Here is a 15,059-nt window from a genome sequence, read left to right as displayed (position 1 = left end):
GCATTGACGCTTTACATAATGTCAGAATCCCGTTACACCCTTTTTTCCAATGATTGCTCATCACATTCCAGGCAACCTTAATAAGGGCATTTCCAGACAGGACTGCGGTTGTCGGCATAGAGACCCCTGCAATCAGGACCAAACATTCACACCTTGTGGGGCAAATCAGATCTGCTTGCATTTAATGACAGTTTTTGTTGTGGCTAGACATTAGTCAGGCATGAGTTGGTCTTTGATTACCCAGAGGCCACCCTAATTCACCTCATTGTGATTAGGTATAGTCAAACAAGGACAACAGTGTTGGTAAATTCACTGTGCTACTTACAGTTATTGCATTAATTGTGCTAACAAGACATGCTTGTTATTGCAGGATGCTTGTTTCCCTTGATATATGCGCACATGCATCGTAGACTTAAACGGACAGTAGCATCCATGAATTATAAATGTATGAAGTTTGAAGCATATGGTTGAGGGTGTGATAATTAGTCGTTGTTTCTCTTGTAAATTTTTTGTTAGTTTGTTTTGAGTAAAAAAAATAAAAATAAATAAAGTTGTTTTCAAACCACTAATCATTGAAAGAATTTTGCAGGATTAATTAGTTTATAAGAGAGTTAAAACAGACTGTTGACTGGATATATGTAAAGTGAAGCAGTCAGATAAAAAAGGCCTATTCAAGCACAAGATTTTAAAATAAAAAATGCATCTCTATGAACGAGTCCTAAACATGAAATATTGTACTGCGACGGTCAGTTGTTATTCCATGGTGCATCTTGGTTTCGTTTGATTTGATGTTTTGATTTGTGGTTCGGTTTGTGTTTTGGTTTTATGTTTTGTTTTGGTCTTTTTTATTTTTTTTATTTTTTTCATTTGGTATTGTGTTTTTTTGTTTTGTTTTTTTAATTGTCATTTGGTTTGGTTTTGTGTTTTTGGTTGTTTTGTCATTTTGTTTGGTTTTGTGTGTTATTTTATTTTATTGTGTTTTTTTGTTTTTATTTTGTGTTATTGTTTTTTTTTTTTTTTTTTTTTGGCTTTGTGTTTTTGTTTGTTTTTTGTATTTGTGTTGTGTTTGGTTTCATTTGTTTTTTGTTTGTTTGGTTTTGTATTTTGTTTTATTGTGTGTTTTTTTTTTTGGATGTTTTTTTTCTTTGGTTTTACATTTTGTGTTTTGTTTTGGGCTTGTGTTTTGTTTGTTTTATGTCATTTTGTTTTTGTTTTGTGTTTGTTTTGATTTGTGGTTTGGTTTTGTGTTATTGGTTGTTTTGTTTGATTTGTCATTGTGTTTGGGGGTTTTTTCATTTGGTTTTGTGTTTTATTTTATTGTGGTTTTTGTTTTGTGTTTTATTTTATTGTGGTTTTTGTTTTGTGTTTTTGTTTGGTTTTACATTTTGTGTTTTGTTTTGGCCTTTTGTTTTTTTTTGTCATTTGGTTTGTTTTTGTGTTTTTGTGTTTTGTTTTGATTTGTGGTTTGGTTTTGTATTTTTGTTTGTTTTTGTTTTTGTGTTTTTGTTTTGTTTTTGCATACTTTGTGTCATTTAATGCATTACAATTTATGTGAACAGGCAAGAAAAAAATAATCTTATCTTATAAGTATCATTTCAGGGTCATTGCAGCAGATATGTCAGGTCTTTAAATGGTATAGAGTGCACAGCTCTGCTTTATCCTCATTACTCTAGTCTTGTGACTGTAAGGTGGTTGGCACTGGCAGTGAACCTGAAGCGCACGGATCCCTAGTGAAAGATTATTTGCGACGGAACTGCTTCTGCAGGGCTCCAGGGCCCTTGGCCGCAATCTGACCTTGCATTTACACTGCTCGACTGAGATTAGTTCCACTCCGCTGCGCCTGTAACAGCTCCTCTAAGGGACGGAGCAACTGCGAGCTGCCAGTCCACTGGGGTTTCTTAGAAAAGAGAGTTTCGTCTTGGAGAATTTACCATCCAGTAGGCAAGTGGGGGCTTGTGCTAAAGGGTGAAAGGACTGTAAGGTATTGTGTTTGGAGTGTGAGGATTTTGTTGGTGGATGGGAGTGTCCCTATCTGCTATGTTGGGGAGGAGAACTAATATTCATGATGCTACTAAGGTCTTCTACACCTTATCTATTAGCTTTGAGGTCATCTATGTGCTAGTTTACTCCTTAGCATTGGCAAAGTTAACTTTTAGCATATATACACATTTAAAATGTAGTTGTTTTCGTTGAGGAAAACGGAACAAAGAATTTGATGACCTTCTCTTGTACTATACCGATTTTTGTCCAATCTAGAATGAGAATGTCTACAATGACAGTGTTCCTCCCTCTTATACCACCTGTAACCAGCTAGCAAGTAGAAAATAGTGGTTCTCAGCTGTAACGTAAACTAAAGGCAATTGGCTGTTTAAAAAAAGGACCAGTCCTTTCATTTGTCCACCCAAACTATATCAATAGCAAATAAGTCAAGATAGGAAAGAAAATTGCACTCATCAAGCAATTTTATTTTCTTTAGCATGACAGTGGTTCAGCTGTTTAGCTACATAGTTACCTACATTTAGATACATTTTTGCAAAATAATTTTTAAATGGCTCGTTGGACATCACAGTAGTTTCTTGGTGAAATAAACTCTAGAAGCGTTACAACAAACAATGACTTTTATTTATCTTTTTTTCACAAATCATGAGTAAAATGGCCTACCCTAAAGTTTAGGGTAGGGAGCTATGTTTTGTTTTTTTAAGATTAATGCTTGATAGTGCATTAACCTTAAAAATGTCATCTGTTTGGGAGAAAACCAACAGAACTACATAATATAATTTTGCAAAAATGTCACCTCAATCAAGTAATTTTCATAAAATCACGCTGGCTTTTCCAGTAACGAGCTACTTTTTCCAATAGTAGTGTAACATGACACATTACTACATTGCTTTTTGACAAAATGTATAGTTTTTTCTTTCTTTTGTTTTCTTTTATGTATTGTTAATTCATCTTTACAGCCAAATTAATTTATAACTGCATTGCGACGTTGTTAAGGCGTTAATCAAACGTGCTCTCCAAGGATATCCACATATATAGCATTGGGGACACTATCTATTTATTTATTTATTTATTTGGTTTATGTAAATTGTCCAGTAAAACATGATTCACTGATTCATTGGTTCACTGAGTCACTTCACAAAAGTCACTTTTATTTGCTTGTAGTTTAGGTAACTACATAAGTAGCTTCACTGTAATTTAACTACTTTAAATTATGAGTAGCTTGTTGCTTGGGAAGAAGCTTTCCCAGCACTATCTGTCTGCCTGTGTGTGTGTGTGTGTGTGTGTGTGTGTGTGTGTGTGTGTGTGTGTGTGTGTGTGTGTGTTGGCAGACAGAGAATATGACATGTGAAGGAATGTGTGTGTGTGTGTGTGTGTGTGTTTGTGTGCTGGGGGTGTTGGGAGGATCTCATTACAGCAGCTGTCAGTGGTACTGTATGTGAGAGGAAACAGCTGAGGGTTCCTGTACTCAGCTGAAGTAAGGTCAAACTGCCACCTAAAGCTACTGTGGGTCACACAAACTGCGGCCACTTGTTTTCCGTAACATTTTACTTGGGTTGTATCTGTATAAAATGCTGTGCACGTTTCAAGTTGTATTTAGTTTTCACTTTCTTTTATGAATCTATGACCTTTTATTTGTGAAAGTGATCTGAATTCTAATATGAGGGTTAAAATTACTTAAAGGGATAGTTCACCCAAAAATGAAAATTCTCTCATCATTTCCTCACCCTCATGCCATCTCTGATGTGTATGACTTTAATTAATCTGCTGAACACAAACAAAAATGATAGAAGAATATCTTAGCTCTGTAGGTCCATACAATGCAAGTGAATGGTGGCCAGAACTTTGAAGCTCCAAAAAGCACTTAAAGGCAGCATAAAAGTAATCCATAAGACTCCAGTGTTTAAATCTATATCTTCTGAAGTGATATGATAGGTGTGGGTGAGAAACAAATCAATATTTCAGTCCTTTTTTTACTATAAATTCTCCTCCCTGCCCATTAGATGGTGATATTCACAAAGAATGCGAATCACCAAAAACAAAAGAAGAAAGTGAAAGTGGAGATTTATAATAAAAATGTGTTTCTCACCCACACCTATCATATTGCTTCTGGAGACGTATATTTAAACACTGAAGTCGTATGGATTACTTTTTAAGCTGCTTTTATTGTTTGGACCAAAGCTGAAATATTCTTCTAAAAATATTTTTGTTTGTTCTGCAGAAAGTTTTTTATTTTTTGCATTGTGACAATTTACATTTAGTCATTTAGCAGATGCAATTTTGTTACATTTAGCATTTACACAAATAAGCATAATAATTTTCATTAGCCTAATGGTATGTGTGTGTGTGTGTATATATATATATATATATATATATATATATATATATATATATATATATATATATATATATATATATATATACACACACACACAGTTGTGCTCAAAAGTTTGCATACCTTTGGAGAATTGGTAATATATGTACCATTTTTATAGAAAACATGAGTGAGCAGGCAAAACACATTTCTTTTATTTCTTATGGGATTCATATTCAACTGTAGGTTATAACAGAATGGCACAATCATAAAACAAAACATGGCAACAAAGAAAAAAATTAAATGACCCCTGTTCAAAAGTCTGCATACCCTTAGTTCTTAATACTGTGTATTGCCCCCTTTAGCATCAATGACAGCGTGCAGTCTTTTGTAATAGTTGTCTATGAGGCCCCAAATTCTTGCTGGTGGTATAGCTGCCCATTCGTCTTGGCAAAATGCCTCCAGGTCATGCAAAGTCTTTGGTCATCTTGCATGAACCGCATGTTTGAGATCTCCCCAGAGTGGCTCGATGATATTAAGGTCAGGAGACTGTGATGGCCACTCCAGAACCTTCACCTTTTTCTGCTGTAACCACTGGAGGGTCAACTTGGCCTTGTGCTTAGGGTCATTGTTGTGCTGTAAAGTCCAAGAGCGTCCCATGCGCAGCTTTCGTGCAGAAGAATGCAAATTGTCTGCCAGTATTTTCTAATAACATGCTGCCTTCACATTCACAAGATTCCCCGTGCCTTTAGAGCTCACACACCCGCAAAACATCAGTGAGCCACCACCATGCTTCACAATGGGGATGGTATTCTTTTCACTATAGGCCTTGTTGACCCCTCTCCAAACATAGCACTTATTACCATAAAGCTCTATTTTGGTCTCGTCACTCCAAATTACAGTGTGACAGAAGCTGTGAGGCGTGTCAAGGTGTTGTCGGCCATATTATAACCGGGCTTTTTTGTGGCATTAGCACAGCAAAGGCTTTTTTGTGGCAACTTGACCATGCAACTCATTTTTGTTCAAGTATCGTCGTATTGTGCTCCTTGAAACAACCACACTGTCTTTTTCCAGAGCAGCCTGTATTTCTCCTGAGGTTACCTGTGGGTTTTTCTTTGTATCCTGAACAATTCTTCTGGCAGTTGTGGCTGAAATCTTTCTTGGTCTACCTGACCTTGGCTTGGTATCAAGAGATCACAGAATTTTCCACTTCTTAATAAGTGATTGAACAGTACTGACTGGCATTTTCAAGACTTTGGATATCTTTTTATATCCTTTTCCATCTTTATAAAGTTCCATTACCTTGTTACACTGGTCTTTTGACAGTTCTTTTCTGCTCCCCATGGCTCAGTATCTAGTCTGCTCAGTGCATCCACGTGAGAGCTAACAAACTCATTGACTATTTATACACAGATACTAATTGCAATTTAAAAAGCCACAGGTGTGGGAAATTAACCTTTAATTGCCATTTAAAACTGTGTGTGTCACCTTGTGTGTCTGTAACAAGGCCAAACATATATGGGTATGTAAAATTTTGATCAGGGCCATTTGGGTGATTTCTGTTATCATTATGATTTAAAAAGTTGCCAAAAAACTATGTGATAATAAATGGCTTCATATGATCACTATCCTTAAATAAAAGACACTTGTTTTGCATGATCAGTCATATTTTCAAAATCAATGCCAAAATTTCACAATTTCTGCCAGGGTATGCAAACTTTTGAGCAGAACTGTTTATATATATATAATGTCCTAGCAGAATGATTTTCATTACTGTATTTGTAATTAGTAATGAGAATTACATTTTTGCATTACAGTAATGGGAATTTGGGAGGGAGTGCTTAATTGTTATGAAAATATTGTCACAATGCAAAAAATCTTAATGGTCCTAAAATATCTTCATTTTATGAAAATGAACAGTATCATTATTCAGTATAATTTCTTCTTTTTATATCTTTGAATTCGTGGTGAAATATGATCTGGACATTTCCTTTTGTACAGTCAATGATTTGTGGTTTAAAATATCTTACTGGATAAAGACATTTTAATGCAACATGTATCATTGTTTATTTGTGTTATTTAAGGAATAACAGAATATTGCATGCATACTTGGTTTGTGAATAATTAATGAAATTCATGCATAAATCATTTAAACAGGCTAGTCTCTAAAGACTACGCTGGAATCAGATGGGGTGAAGTATTAGTTTGAAGTGTTTTAGTGTTACAAATTGCATTCAGTTTATTTTTATGTAAAATATATGTTAAATGGAATAAAAGCAAAAGTCGAACGCCACATCCAGTACTCTAAGAAAATTAAGGCTTTTGATAGAAGCGTCAGCAAATGATAAAGTGGTATAAAAGCAGTCAACTTTAATAAATGTCTCTTTGTTCTCCAGGCCTTAGCCATGGGCGGGACCAAAAGTAAACCCAAAGACCTAGGCCAGCGCTCCCGTAGTCTAGATGACGGCACCGGAGGACACCACCACAGTCCCAACCAATCATCATTTACACCCAACCGAAGCCCGCCGGTGGACGGCACCAGACGTGGAACCCAGCCGAACGTCATCAATGCAGAGCAGGCGCTGTTCGGAGGTGTTACCTCCACAAATAACAGCATCACCTCACCTCACAGAGGCCCGCTAGCGGGTAATACACCACAGTCTAATCAGGGATTGTTGCGTCTGCATGGTTCTGCTTTTGGTAACTTCAACAGTCAGACTTTTTGAGGAAATAAGCACTGAAATCTGAGTGTATGGCCATGAGATTCGTGAGTTAGACTATTTTAGGGCTCTTCCTCAGACAGAACACCTACTGACCGTTAATGGACTGTCTGATGCATACGAGCAGGGTTGGGAGTGTTACTGTTGAAATGTATTCCACTACAGATTACAGAATACATGCTGTAAAATGTCATTTGTAACGTATTCTGTTAGATTACTCAAGGTCAGTAATGTAATCTAAATACTTTGGATTACTTCTTCAGCACTGGTAGATTTTTTCACTTGTTTTGACTATAAAAACTCTGCCAGTACAGTAAGACAAAATACACGTTAAAAATACATTCACTGAAAAACCTAAATATCTTATGCAGTGTTGTTTTTAAAACAAGATAAATCAAATTGATCTTATAGATATTTTTACAGGAAAACAATACAAAAATAATTATCAAGAATACGATTTTTGCTCTAATATCAAAGGTCTTACTAGAAAAAAAGAAATTATGATCCAATGTGAATTTTCTTGTTAAAAAAAATATGATCGTGCCTGGTAACATGCATGAAAAATGGCTAGAAATAACATTTTAGCTTAGCGTAAAGCTGACAGTTTACACAAGGTTTATTTCTATTTCTTCTGCTCCAAACTTACTTCAAACTTACTTCTCTGTCTGCTCGTATGAATGTAACACATCATAAGAAAGTGTTTCACCACTGTTCAAATGCACTTTGGATCGCATCATTTATATGTATAAATGTCTTCCATCTGAAAGGACTAAATATTAAATGAAACAAATGACAATAAAATGCAAAGTAATCTCTTCAGTAATCAAAATACTTTTTGAATTTAAATTGTAACTGTAGTGGAATACAGTTACTTATATTTTGTATTTTAAATACGTAATCCCGTTACATGTATTCCGTTACTCCCCAATCCTGTATACGGGATGCGTTGGCGAGGGATTTTCCAAAACGGAAAGCTCAAATTGGATTGGGTGGCTTTACACAATTTCTGAAAGTCAAAATTCACAAGTTTATATCGTTCTGCAGGGCCACAAAAGACAGTATAAAGCTTCTATAAGTCTCCAGTTCCTGCAAAAACAATTTGTGGTATTTGCTGAAATTTGTCCATTTAATAATTGGTACTTAATACATTTGGATGGACGTAAATTATGACAGTGAAATCTATGATAATTTTCCAAGAATTTATTCGGTATTTTCTGTGCAACCATTTACGGCTACTGCTGCACCAATGTTTGAATGAGCAACAGTATAACTTTGTTGCGCTCCTGACTATTATGGTATCTAATCAGTGTTTGGTTAGTTACTTACAAATAGTAATCCACTACAAATGACTAATTATTTTTACTAATTACTTAATTGAAAAGTAATCACATTACTGATTACTTGTTACTTCTAAAACAATTTTCCCCTCAACAATTTAAAAATAATGTCTATATTTCATCCTTGTTCATTGTTACACACAAGTCATACACTCAGCACCTCACATTTCATCTTCACAGTGACTCGTTACTAGGCCATAATTTATGTATTCTACATAAATAAGTAGAAATAAGCATAACCCTATAATGAACTTAAAAGTAATTAAATCAATTGAAAGTAAGTAACTGTAATCTGATTACAAGAATTTATAATGTAATGCATTACACAAGTTTTTTTAACTAAAAAAGTAATTTGATTACAGTAACTAATTACTTTGTTATTGGATTACACTCAACACTATATCTAACATATATATATATTTTTTATTTTTTTTTACCTGCCCTTTAATTTTACATAAAAAAAAAACTATGGTTGGCTGCTTCACTTGTCTGATGCATACTGCATATGTTGGCAACGGCAGTTTCAAATCAGATGCAATTTCCAAAGTCCAGATGCACAAATTTATATCATTCCGCAGGGTTGCAAAATCGTAATTACGTAGGTACAAGGCAGCTAAAAATATCTATTTCCTACTAAAAAGTATTGGATGGGCAGAAATTCTGACTGCAAAATTTAAGAACATTTTCCAACAACTTAATCTGCAGTGTCCATACAAACATTCATGGGGACAGCTGAGGCATTATTTGAATGAGCTACAACTTTCTTTAACACCACTTTTTCTTTGTGACATCACTGAATTCAGATTTACCCGCCCCTTAAATGTAACATAAAATACGAAAAATACAACCTGTGGTTGGGTAATATTACCTGTAGCTCATACAGCTCCTTGGTCTTGTCTAGATGCCAACCTTTGTTTTGCGAAACTTTCAATGCAATACGTTTTCGCAAATGAGATTTGATTTCGAATCAGATTCAGTTCCGTTTTATATGGCTGTAGTTCAGTTAAAATCTCCACTATTCTGCTGTACTCGCAATACTACTCAATCAGTGGCGAGTGAAATCTGAACATTTTCCTGCCAGTGGTTAATCACAGACATCTTTAGCATAGCACAAAATTTGGTTGCATATGCGAGTGGTTTACTTGCATTGTAGAGAGTTGCTCATAGAATTAAAAATCAATATTGGGATTGTAAGAATCAGTATCGGGATCGTTCAAATGAAGATCGTGATTAATGGAAAATGCATACTGTTACCCAGCCATAGTTATCTGGTCCCTTCTTGTCTAAGATGGCAGTTCCTGGCCAGAATAAGCTGCAGTTTGGACCAGACTTCATGATGAGTCAAAAAGCCTGACTCTATGAGACTGTATTTCTGTAAAGGCGCAGTCACATTTACCTTCACATGGCAAAATTCCGCGGCCGAAAGACCGAATTTTGCGTGGTAGACTTCTGGAAGGGAAGAATTTTCACATGGAGTACAAGTTTGGTGAACTTTGGCATATTCGCCACATTGACCAAAAGGAAGTAGCTTGGTTTGGCAGTGACCTCTGTGTGGCCGTTTCTTCGTACACAGCTACACTAAATATTCACAATGGACAAGGATATCATTTTAGCAATGAGTTTATTTTTAACTTCATTCTCCCAGAGTATAAACTGCACCATTAAAAAGAAGCTGCTTGGCAATTAGTTTTTTGCTGGTTTCAAACATGCTTCACATCTGCCCACTCCTCCTTCGCCCGTGTAATTTCACCGTGCAAAGGTATATGTGACCGCAACTTAACACCTTGCATTACCAACTTATTGAATTACAAAAATAAGCTGTATATGAAATGTTTATCATACATGAATGAAAAGCAAGAAATGTTAAATTGAATATATAAAAATAATCATCTATATCTCTTTTTCTTTTTTTTTCCATAGTCGGCGTGACCACATTCGTGGCTTTGTATGACTACGAGTCACGCACCACCTCCGATTTGTCATTCAGGAAAGGAGAACGACTTCAGATTGTCAATAACACGTAAGGGGAAACACAAACACCCACTCGCGCTAAACGAAAACAGGGCTCTGGAGGGCAATAGACACACCCAAAGTGGCATGTCTCATGTCTCATCTGTCTGGGCTCCGGCTGTGCTGGCTGCTGTACCCCCCAAAGCACACACAGCCCCCCTCTTCCTGTTGGTAACCATAGGAACTGGCTACCTCTGAAGGCACTGTATTTGTGTGAGATGACAGCTTTTTGTCCTCTTGATTCCTTTTTTGGTCTTACTGTGCACAAAAAAAGCTCAGCTGCTTGTCTTAACCTTCACTTCCTTTCCTGGACCAAAGGGAGCATTTTCCTTTCTCTCTACACTTGCTGTTCACTTCCTTTTTCCAGTATACAGTGCTACTGTTAAGATAAAAAAAACACTCTCAGTAATATCCTCTGGTTTCAGTACAAAGCGGATCTGGGGATTTGTTTATTTGTATGCAGTGTAATGTATAGGCCTATGGAGGAATCTCCTGAAATCTATAAAGAGCATGCCCAGATTGTATAGATAAAGAGAAAGAAAGAATGAGAAAACCAAGCATACAAAGAAAGAGAACAGAATATACAAATATAAAGGAAAGAGAACAGAAGAACAAGACAGAAAAAAGAATGTAAGGGAATGAATGAAAGAGAATGAACAAATGAATGAACAAGAGAATGGATAAAAAATAAAAGAACAAGAAAGAAAGAAAGAAAAATAAATGGAGAAAAAGAACTAAAGAATAGAACAAAAGAAAGAGCAAGAATGAAAGAAAGAAAAAAGAATGAATAAAAGAGAACAAAAGAGAAAGAGGAAGAAAGAATGAAAAGGAAAGAGAACAAAAGAACAACACAGAGAAACATAATGAAAAGGAATGAATGAAAGAGAATGAACAAACGAATGAATGAACGAACAAACAAATAAAAGAACAAGAAAGAAAAAGAAAGAGAATGAAAGACAAAGAATGAATGAAAGAAATAAAGAAAAGAAAAAAGAAAGCAATAACGAAAGAAAAAAGAATTAAATAGAGAAAGAACAAGAGAGAAAAAGGAAGAAAGAGAATGAAAGAACTAACTAAAGAAAGAAAAAAGAATGAAAGAAAACGAAAGGAAGAATAATAAAAGAACTAGAGAGAACGAGAGATTGGGAAAAAATTAAAAGAACAAAAGAAATATAAGCATGTGACCAACACATACTGTAATACAAAACGCAATATAAAAAATACTTATTGTCATTACTGTAATGCGGAAAAAAATTATATATTATTACACATTATATATACATCATAGTAGTCATTTTTGGACTGCTTTTATGGTGATTTTAATTTATTAAAAAAAAAAAATTGTATTACGTTAAAGATGGGAGTTACCTAAAAATTGTAAAGCATCCTTTCTGCATTATGGTAAGGAAGAAATTTTACCAAACAGAATTGCAAAAATAATGAGTGAAACCAATTGTTTCACAGTGGAAAACATCTTAATGGTCCTAAAAATAGGCTCAATTTTCTTTATGCAAAATAAAATGTCAAATTTGTTTCTTTTGATTTTGGGGCGAAATGTAACCTGAACATGTTTTCATGAAAAATGCACTGCACTGTTACACGGCCCACTATTCATAACCTCGTCCTAGAAGCCCTTAATAATAATCAGCTTTTTAACTAATTACCAAGCTTAACACGGCCTTCGAAATCATGCGCCAGTATACATTTAGAGACTGCGACTTTCTAGCTTTCTTTGTTAAGGAGGAAGCCGGAGCCAGGTAAACATCCAACATAAGACTTTTATTTTATACTTTTCAGTGACACGGAAGGGTTTGCTTTTCAGAACAATATCAGTAAATGCACACACTATCACTGCTGCGTGCGTCTTTCTCTCTCCCCTTCGGCGGTTTGGACTGCCCTTTTAGCCCTCTCCAGCTCTCACTGCAACACAAAACAGCTGTTAGAGGTGATTTTCCACAGGTGTCAATCCTTACCGCTCTTTCTCTCCCGGCCTCGCTCTCCACAGACGTCGCTTGACCACGCCCCCATCACCACAGAGACATTTAGAGATAATCAGATCCACATTATAGTAATTATTTTCCCTTTTTTTTTTTTTTTTAACTACTTGACAGTAATGAACACAGTGGAGTTCGATAAACAGCATGTTTTCAATGTGCCAATGCTGTGAATGACCTGAGAACTGTTTATAAAAGGCTTTGAGCATGTGGGCATGTCTGTAGCTTCTGCTGTGTGCTTTTAATCTAAAAATCTCTTCAAATCTCCTCTGTTTCCTTCTACATGCTCTCATTCTTTATGTAGGAGAAAGTTGAACCCAAGGTTGGTAAAGCAGCTCTTTCCTTTCAACTTTTAATATCAATTTTTTGTGTTCTTGTATGAGTGTGCCATTTCACCATATTCACTTGTCCACCTGAGATTTGTTTGGCTTTCTACAGACTGGAAGTGGTCCAGAAATAGTGTCACATGCCTTTAAAACATCTCTCACTTCCATTTTATACGTGTCCTTCATATTGACTTTGTTGTTGGTTCTTTGGTGTATTAGAGATCACTGTTTTACATTGTTTAGGCTACATCCCAATGTCCATGCTATTTGTACTATATAGTACTGAATGTGAGATTACAATTAGTGTGACCCAAATGATAGTTTGAAAATAGTATGCCAAAGGTATCACAATATTTTATTGAAGCTGCCATGGCAATTTTTTAATTGTTAGATCTAAAAAGTAGTACTGAATTTTAAGATAGTGAATTAAATTAGATGCTAACACTAACATGCAAACTAAACTGAATTTTAAAATAGCAAATTTGATGCCAATGCTAAGATGCAAACTCAAAAAACTGACTTTTAAAGGGTTAGTTCACCGAAAAATGAAAATTCTCTCATCATTAACTCACCATCGTGCCATTCCAGATGTGTGTGACTTTCTTTTGCAGAATATAAACTAAGCTTTTTGAAGAATATCTCAGCTCTGTAGGTCCATATAATGCAAGTGAATGATGACCAGAACTTTGAAGCTCCAAAAATCACATAAAAGCTACATAAAAGTAATCCATAAGACTCAAGTGGTTAAATCCATATCTTCAGAAGCGATATGATAGGTGTGGGTTGAGAAACAGATTAATATGTAGGTGCATTTTTTTTACTATAAACCTTCACTTTCACATTCTTTCACATTTTGAAAGTGAAAGTGGAAATTCATGGTAAAGAAAAGTAAAAAAAAAAAATAAAAAAAGGAAACAAACATCTGGGATGGCATGAGTAAATTTCATTTCATTTTTGGGTGAATTATTCCTTAGAGGCAACAAATGTAGTTGCTTATGCTAATGCTAAAGTGCAAACTAAAACAACTGAATTTTAAGATGCTGAATTTAGTTAATGATAATGTGCAAACTCCGACAAATCAATTTTAGGTAATAAATTTGGTTAGATGCTTGCGTGAACGTGCAAACTCAAAGAACTGAATTTTAAGATGCCGAATTTATTTAGATGTCAATGCTAACGTGCAAACTCAAACAACTGAATTTTAAGATGCCGAATTTAGTTAAATGGCAGCTCTACTGTGCAAACTCAGACAAGTGAATTTTAGGGTAACAATTTTAGTTAGATGCTTACGCAAATGTGCAAACTCAAAGAACTGAATTTTAAGGGCAAATTAATTTAGATGCTAACATGGTAACTCGGACAACTGAATTTTAATGGTGAATTTAGTTAGATGATAATGTGGTAACTAAGACAACTGAATTATAATGGCCAATCTAGTCAGATGCTTGTGCGAATGAAAATTTTAAATAAATACATTTGAAAATGCATTTCGATGCCTACGTGGTAACTCGGACAACTGAATTTTAATGGCGAATTTAGTTAGATGCTAACACTAACATACAAACTTAAACAACTGAATTTTAATGGCAAATTTAGTTAAATGCTAACGTGGTAACTCAGACAACTGAATTTTAATGGTGAATTTAGTTAGATGCTAACACTAACGTACAAACTCAAACAACTGAATTTTAATGGCGAATTTAGTTAGATGCTAACACTAACGTACAAACTCAAACAAATGAATTTTAATGGCGAATGTAGTTAGATGCTAACACTAACGTACAAACTCAAACAAATGAATTTTAATGGCGAATTTAGTTAGACGCTAACACTAACGTACAAACTCAACTAAATTTTAATGGCAAACTTAGATGCTAACGTGGTAACTCAGACAACTGAATTTTAATGGTGAATTTAGTTAGACGATAATGTGCAAACTCAGACAACTAAATTTTAGGTAACAAATTTAATTAGATGCTTGCGTGAACGTGCAAACTCAAACAACAGAGTTTTAAGATGGCGAATTTTGTGAGATGTCAACGCTAATGTGCAAACTCAGACAAGTGAATTTTAAGGTATCAAATTTAGTTAGATGCTTGTGTAAACTCAAATAACTGAAATTTAATGGCGAATTTAGTTAGATGCTTGCGCGAACGTGCAAACTCAACTGAATTTTAAAGTGCCGAATTTAGTTAGATGCCAATGCTAACATGCAAACTCAGACAACTGAATTTTAAGGTAACAAATTTAGTTAGGTACTTGCACGAACGTGCAAATTCAAACAACTGAATTTTAATGGCTAATTTAGTTAGATTCTAATGCTAACATGGAAATTCAGACAACTGAATTTTAATGGCAAA

At 35.0% G+C, this 15,059-nt stretch overlaps 1 protein-coding gene across 2 annotated transcripts in view; it reads left to right on the top strand.

The window, feature by feature from the left end:
* The window catches only part of LOC127419990 (proto-oncogene tyrosine-protein kinase Src-like), an 82,739-nt gene that overhangs the window by 40,297 nt on the left and 27,383 nt on the right, over positions 1 to 15,059 (top strand). The window contains exons 2-4 of one of the 2 annotated variants that reach the window (XM_051661875.1): positions 6,709 to 6,958; positions 10,290 to 10,389; positions 12,678 to 12,695. In XM_051661875.1, the coding sequence (XP_051517835.1) occupies positions 6,718 to 6,958; positions 10,290 to 10,389; positions 12,678 to 12,695 (359 nt within the window). In that variant the 5' untranslated portion in view covers positions 6,709 to 6,717. The remainder of the gene's footprint in view (positions 1 to 6,708; positions 6,959 to 10,289; positions 10,390 to 12,677; positions 12,696 to 15,059) is intronic. The other variant, XM_051661876.1, reaches the window with a different exon arrangement.

This window comes from Myxocyprinus asiaticus, chromosome 29 (assembly GCF_019703515.2).
Source record: "Myxocyprinus asiaticus isolate MX2 ecotype Aquarium Trade chromosome 29, UBuf_Myxa_2, whole genome shotgun sequence".
Lineage (NCBI taxonomy): Eukaryota > Metazoa > Chordata > Actinopteri > Cypriniformes > Catostomidae > Myxocyprinus > Myxocyprinus asiaticus.
Note: the sequence above shows the minus strand (reverse complement) of the source record. Positions and strands in the feature narration are given on the sequence as shown.